The sequence below is a fragment of the Diadema antillarum genome, unplaced genomic scaffold, assembly GCF_040938485.1.
Source record: "Diadema antillarum isolate AM-2024a unplaced genomic scaffold, OU_Dant_1.0 seq00000901_RagTag, whole genome shotgun sequence".
NCBI classification, from domain to species: Eukaryota; Metazoa; Echinodermata; class Echinoidea; order Diadematoida; family Diadematidae; genus Diadema; species Diadema antillarum.
The window spans coordinates 222324-229762 of NW_027271761.1; the positions used below are offsets into that span (position 1 = coordinate 222324).

General features: G+C 40.2%; 1 protein-coding gene across 1 annotated transcript; it reads left to right on the plus strand.

Moving 5' to 3' along the window:
- The first annotated feature begins 361 nt into the window (after positions 1 to 361).
- Positions 362 to 6991, plus strand: LOC139741081 (mitochondrial thiamine pyrophosphate carrier-like). The gene is made up of 5 exons (XM_071651670.1): positions 362 to 578; positions 1730 to 1885; positions 4248 to 4430; positions 5043 to 5232; positions 6693 to 6991. Exons 1-5 carry the CDS (start codon positions 447 to 449, stop codon positions 6989 to 6991), a joined length of 960 nt encoding a protein of 319 aa, XP_071507771.1. The 5' UTR covers positions 362 to 446.
- The last annotated feature ends 448 nt before the right edge of the window (positions 6992 to 7439 follow it).

Sequence of the window (7439 nt, forward strand, 5' to 3'; positions counted from 1 at the left end):
TGATGCATTTCATTGCTTGTGATGCACAAAATGATGTCTTATAAGCAGCTCACCGATGTTCACAGAATTCACAATCACTTGCACAAGCGCACAGAATACTTAGGAACTAACATAAGCGAAACAGCGGGGAAGCCGCCAGGACCGCGCCTGGCGGCGCGGTCTCCGGGGCTACTCAGATATCAAATGGTGAGCGGAGGCGGGAGCGGCTCGGCGGCAGGCGCTAGGCAGCATGCAGGGACAGTACACTATAGAGCGAGCGGCGGATCCATAAATTCTGTACGGTACTCCCTGCGTTGCAGTCTGTAAGGATTTTTATTTATGGCTGGAACACGTGGACATGTACGAACACTAGATCCCTAGATCTACACTGGACGAACACCAGTCAAGATACTGCCCAGAGGAAAGAATGATTGTTCCTTTTGCCCTCCAGTATTTTGACGAAAAGAATGGTGGGTTATTCACCTGCCGAGAGGCGCAGACAGCTAACAAAATTGGAGTACGGACTAGCTGGGGCCGCGAGCGGGGCTTTTACTCGCGCAGTTCTACAGCCGCTTGATGTGCTCAAAATCCGGTTCCAGGTGAATACAGACACCATTAAAACTAGAAAATCTTCTTTATCTAAATAATGTTAGACCATACCAGTTCATAGTAACTGAACAGTAAATCTGAATATGTAAATCATCTTGTGCATTTCATTGTCATGATTAAAATTTATATGATTAGATTCTATACGTATAACCTATTTGCGCAATAATTTTAATTGCACAGAGCAAAGAGGATGTTGCCCAAACACACCTGAACCAAAACAGTTTGGGCAACGCAACCCGCAGTGGCGAATCCAGAGAGGGCCAGGGGGCGCACTGAGTGCATGCCCCCTCTTTATTTTTCGTTAAAGAAAAAGAAATAACACTAAAAAAAATGGGGGAGGGTCTGCGCCCTCTCCCTTTAATTTTTTGTATTGAATTAGAATGTAAAGGCACGTCACCTCCCCTTTGCGGAATTCCTGGATCCGCCCCTGACCCATAAGGCCCAGGGCCCAGACCCTCGTGCGATCGTGCCAAATGCAAAAGATTACTAGAATGCTAGACCCTATTTAAATTCAACTAGCCACAGAGTACAATATTGTCAATACTTTCATAACCAGGCCATTTCTAATGTTAGAGAGGTACACTTGTATAGTGTCTACTCATTTAAAAAAAAAAAAATGTGTATTTGTATCTAGTTAGAAGTAAATTTTCAGATATTTATTTTACCATAAATTTGTTTTGACATTGGAATTGGGTCTGCCATTCTGATGTGGGAATGTGTAGACAGGGACAAAGATTATTCAACTTTCATGAATTTATTCCGTCAAGATGTTATCATGCAACATCTCGACGGAAGAATTTCATGAATTTGAATAATTATGCAGTAGGCCTATCTGCTGCATGCTACAAGGATTATAACCAACACTTGCTGTCGGGCGGGAGCTCGGTGGTCTAGTGGAGATGACGCCTGTCCTGAGATCAGGAGGTCGTAGGTTTGAATCCTGCTCGAGTACATACGCCCATGATTGCTTGTCTTTTTTATCATGGCTACTACTAAAACACTGATCAGTTCAGTACTTATTTAGTGTCGATGTCTGGGTAGGGCAATTTGTCAATCAGTTGCAGGGACAAACTTTTTCTTTCACTGTTTTTTCTTATATCAATTTAATTTGTGTGTGTCATCATATTTTTCCCATCCCAAGCTACAAGAGGAACCACTGAAGAGAGGCTTGCCATCTTCCAAGTACACCTCCATCATCCAGGCAGCAGGTTCCATTTTGAGGGAGGAAGGGCCAAGTGCTCTATGGAAGGGACATGTTCCTGCCCAAGCACTCTCTGTCATCTATGGGATTGCACAGGTGTTGTCATTGTCTGTTTGTTTGGGTTGTTGTTTTCTCTTTCATGGCTGTTATCTTCTTGTTATTGTTTTTTGTGTGAGTGTTTGTTGAGATCATTTTCTTTCTTTTTTTTTTTAAAATCTCATCTCACAGCATTTGGTGAAGGTAGTTCAAGCAGTGTCTTTTGTAATCCTGCACTAGCTTTCTCACAGATCGTCCATACACCATATTTATTGATTTAATTATGTACATGATATCTTCTTCTTTTTTTTTGAAATAGAAGAAAAAGAAAGTGGCAAGGAGAATTTCATCAGACGTGCAACAAGTAGAAGTATGCTTAAAGTATTATGGGAGCAGTGGATTTGTTTCACCTACTAAGGTATTGGACCAATTCAGTTCTGCACAACCCATTTTGAAACACCTTTTTCTTCGTACTCTTTATTCAACATTTGATGATTTATAATTTTGGCATTTACATGCAAGATTCTTTTTGAAATAAAGTGGGATATACGGTGTGTATTGCTGAATGAACAAATAAATAAGTAAAGACAGCATCGCACAAAACACACACATACGATGATACGCACACATATACACACACATACACACACACACACACATATATATATATATATATATATATATACACACACACACACACATGCGCATGGATTACCTGTAGAATATTTCTTTAGAACATCAGTTTTCGTTGTACTTGGTCTCATACGTGCTCTGATTTTACAGTCTTTTAGAAATTCCCTATCAAACTATTTATGTTCCAGTATACAGTATTTGCAATCTTTAAAGATAAACTTGTTGTATACAATTCTGTGTTTGTAATGGAACATACAAGTTTTCTAGTTTGAATTTAAATGTATCATCCAAAAGCATCAAACAATGATTGCAGACAAAAATAAATATATATATATATATATATATATATATATATATATATATATATTGAGCCTTTGATTGCTGCACCGAGTTGCTCTCATAAAGTGCACACAGCAGTATATAGAAGTCCAGAAAAGAAGTGACTGTGAAAAGTGCAGCACAGGAGAGTGACCTTTCAGACCATCATTTATATTGACACTGAAAATACACTGCACTGTGTGTCACTTTTAGCCTTGATACCACCGTACGTACGTGCTGAAATGTGGAAATAAAATTCCAACTGACAGAAAAGTATGTTTAATAGTAAATGTCCTAAAATATCTTGCAATCACCATGACCCAGGTTTTTCTTTTTTTTTTTAATCTCTTGTATGCATAGCAGTGTCGTAAAAAGGGCAGCAGTAGGACAATGGATGTTTGTGTTTCTTTTTCTCTCTTTCTCCAATAGTACAGTTGACCTTTGCTGACATATATACCATATTTGATATCTTGGTACGTTCATTTGGTACTTGTATTTAATTGTTACAGGCAGACAGGAAGCTGAAGCAACTGTTGCTATGTATGTTATGAACATTTAATAGGATTGTGGTGATTAGCATTCACTGAGATTTCATCTTAAAGGGTCAATTGGACATTGATACATCAATGTGATGTAATTTTTACCAAAAAAAAAAATCATTGCAATTTAGTTGTTTTTTCTCTTACTCAACTTAATTATTCTTTCTGATTTTGGAAAATTAGAGCCTTGTCTAACATGTGAAGTCAGTCAAACAAAGTACAGTTTGACCTCTCTTATCCGGCCTCCCTTTGTCCGGATCTCTCTATTATACGGACGCAATCTCGCCGTGATTTTTTTTTAAATAATTACGGGAGGAAAGAGGGGTTCCCAACTCCTTGAGAACTCCTACACAAACACACATGAATTACATATACTTGATACATTTCTGAATAATTATTTAGGTAAATCATCCCAAGAATTTATAAAAGAAAATGATTTCATTCTTGCAAACACGAACCTCTATTTTGGGGTCTGTTACTGAGTGTAACAATGAAAAGGTTGCAGTATACACATTACTACATGTGGTACTACAATGGGCTACATCAGTACATGTGTATGTATATACATGTATAAAGCATTGAGTCTCCCGTATCCGGCCAAATCTCTTATCCTGATGAGCCCCTGTCCCGACTTGTCCGGATACGAGAGGTTAAACTGTAAATCAAATAAATACTAGTATCAGAGCATAGAAATATGCAAGTAGGGAGATTTGAGAGCATAGAAAAATATATGTTTTATTGTGCCTGATGCTAGAACCATCTTAATACACTTAGCAGATTACATTATTTTCAGAGGTCTACAAGAAGATTTACAAGTTCAGAAGAAAAATAAAACAAGTGATATAAAACTTTTTGTTTGCATGATAAGGATGGAGGAACTTTATTAATTTTATCGTCTAATAAAATAATGTCCTGCTTTGATATCCCAACAGTTCGTGACATTCGAGGCACTGACCTACACAGCCTACCCATTGCTGCCTAGCAACATAACCTCAGGGATCTTCAAGCCAGTGTACTACTTTGTGTGTGGGGGTGTGGCAGGATGTGTTGCTACAGTTGCTTCTCTCCCAGTTGATGTTCTCCGTACAAGGCTGGTGTCACAGGGTGAACCAAAGGTGATCTTTTGTCAGTGTACTGCCCCCCCCCCCCTGCAAAAAAAACAAAACAAAACAAAACAAAACAAAAGAAGAAGAAGAAGAAAAAGAAGGAAAAAAAAGAAGAAGAAAGAGAAGAATAAAAAGAAGGAGAAGAAGAAGATATATTAAAGAATAGATGAAATGAAAAAAAAAAGTCAAACATCAACAATCTCCCAACGGAGGCATATTTGTTTTTCTTTATGACACAATGCAAGAAAGATAGCGAACAGTCCCTATCAAGACTTGCAAATAGAGAGCTGACAACATGGTATTCACCATCATATCTCAAGATGCATGAACTAGCCTTCAAACAGCACACAATGTAAAGTTTCTCTAATTGGTTGTTTTGTACGGTTTGGATTTCTCTGCCTCAATATTTTTCTCGTCACTGGTATATATCCAGAGTTTTTATACAGTTCTCTGCTTGTTACATAACAAAGGGTTGCTCATATGCAGGTACAACTTTGTATCTTATATTCCATAGGATCATGTTGTTGAGGGCTACCCCATTCTAAAGCAGAACCCAAAGTATAAAGGAAAAATATTGCTGTAAGTCAAACATGTCCTGTTGTGTACTCTATTTGCTTCTAGGTGTATGTGTCCATACCTCATGCTGTGCGGTCCATGTACAAGGAGGCTGGGGTGAGGACTTTCTACCGGGGGCTGACTCCGACTTTGATGCAGCTTTTCCCCCAGACTGGTCTCCAGTTCGGCTTCTATGCACTGTTTACGAAAATGTGGAATTCTACCAAGGAGAAGACCGAATACACCCCTGCCAGTAGTAAGTTTCTCTCTTTCTCAAACATGGGAGCAAGTTGCTCTCAAAGAGATGTAAAAGGGGTATGAGAGTGAGCACTCACCATGCATGTGCATACAAATGAGACATCCAATATTAAAGAGGGAGCGCGCACACTGATCTGGGAGTTGATCGCAGTCTACATTCAAGTCATATCTTGTCATATCATATCAGGAGTGCATTTTTTTTTTATAAACAAATTTTATTTTTCAGAAATTCAATGCATTGGATTGTTTAGATATAAGTTTCTATGATAGTATCATATCATTTAGAGAATCCAGAACTTTTCCTGGAGTCCAGAACTTTTTGTCATTCACATAACAAACAATGGGAACTTGGATGTAGACGAAAAGATAGTTTGAGCATTATGACGTTGGTTTTGCATACATACCCACTTTGAATGAGGATGCCATAAAATCAGACGTCAGCAACATTACGACATTTGGGCAGTATGATTACATGAACATTGTGACATAACTGTAAAATGGCACATGGTTGACTGAGTCAAGTGCATTCAAATAGTGTGCTGCCATCTACTGTTCAATAAATGCACAGGATCTGGGCAATGGCAGTGCCCACAACCCAAAATGGCAGCTCCCTTGTGCGGCCACCTCCACACTGGACTACACCCTCTAGTGATGTAATGTCTTTGGCTGCTCTACAAACTCTTGTAATACCAAAGGCAGAGACTCCAACTCTCCCGTTTTCGACGGGAGATCTCCCGCCGAAAACCCATTTTTGCAAAATCTCCCGTTCTCCCGCTTGAGATTTAATTTCTCCCGCCCTGGCTCTGTGTCTCCCGTTGGAAAGGATTTCTTACTTATTTCTATTGTATGTTGAAAAAATAAGCCTTAGATAGCACCAGAGAGCATCTAGAACCCTAGGAACTTCGCGCTTCGCACACATCAACTTGGAGTCTCCCGTTTGCTAGGGGTTTCAGGCGGGAGAATCTCCAGATCAGAAGGTGCTTTGGGTTGGAGTCTCTGCAAAGGGAAGTGCTCATACATGTATATAGAGTGTCTCACGCCTCATATTTGCCTCCGCCAAAGAGGTTATGCTATGATGTTTTTGTTGACAGTTGTTTATCCATTTGTGTGTCTGTTAGTATTGGTTGTATACTCAAAAAGTTATCAAAAGATATTGATGGAATTTTCAGTAAAGGTTCTTTCATCAAAACAGAAACAAAGTACATTGAGAATTAACTCTGTGGAATTTGTGAGAGAGAAATCAAAGACCATTTCTGATTTGTAATTGTGTTGTTTGGTGTTCGTTGTTATGTGATCAAGTGTGTGATATGATATAGTTCTTGATGGAGCACAGATTTATTAGCAACACCCATACATGAATATTTCTTTTATGCTCTTAGATATACCTGTATGGTACAGAATTATTTTTTTGTGTCCCATTTCTGTGAGTGATCTCCTTTACCCGATCTTTCATCCCAGGCATACAGTCCTTGGTGTGTGGGGGCATGGCAGGAGTGTGTTCCAAGTCTGTTGTCTACCCACTGGATGTCTTCAAGAAGCGCCTCCAGATCCAGGGGTTCGAGGAGGCACGCCGGAAGTTTGGCCACGTCAGCCGCTACGACGGCCTCCTGCACTGCGCCAGGACCATAGCCAGGCAGGAGGGGCTGCAGGGTCTCTTCAAGGGCCTCTCACCAAGTCTGCTGAAGGCATTCTGTAGTGCCGGCCTGACGTTCGCCTCCTACGAGAAGTGCTGCCAGTGGCTTGCCTCAGTAAGATGATGACTCCAGGAGTACCCTGCTATCTCACTGCATAAGGGAATTGCTCAAGGGGAATGAACTTTTACAGAAGCTCATAACTGAACTAGGAACTTGGGGGAGATGGTTTAGGAAGGGCTAGCAGGGATTCTTCCCCGGGGCAAGGTGACATTGCACCCTTTTTTCTCTTTTTTTTTTTTTTTTTTTTTTGAGCAGTCTGGTCCAGTAAACACCCAATAAATGACGATCTTTTTTTTCTCATTGGCTCAGCCAAATACCTTAACCCTAAAAAGACTGGGGGGGGGGGGGCCTAAAAGGCCCCCCCTCGACATTTCGCGCGATTACTCAGCAACACGCAATGCTCTCGCCACGATGCTCTATGACTATTTTCTTTTGAGTTTCCCGCACATTTTGACACCAAATTTGTGACGCCCGGGGGTACGGTTCTGAAGTTACATAACTTTTTGTACAC

Excerpts from the sequence above, each read along its gene's own strand:
- LOC139741081 (XM_071651670.1), top strand. The coding sequence starts at position 447 with ATGGTGGGTTATTCACCTGCCGAGAGGCGCAGACAGCTAACAAAATTG. Across the intron at positions 1,886-4,247 it reads TCATCTATGGGATTGCACAG|TTCGTGACATTCGAGGCACT; the intron begins GTGTTGTCATTG and ends ATATCCCAACAG. Across the intron at positions 4,431-5,042 it reads TGTCACAGGGTGAACCAAAG|GTGTATGTGTCCATACCTCA; the intron begins GTGATCTTTTGT and ends ATTTGCTTCTAG.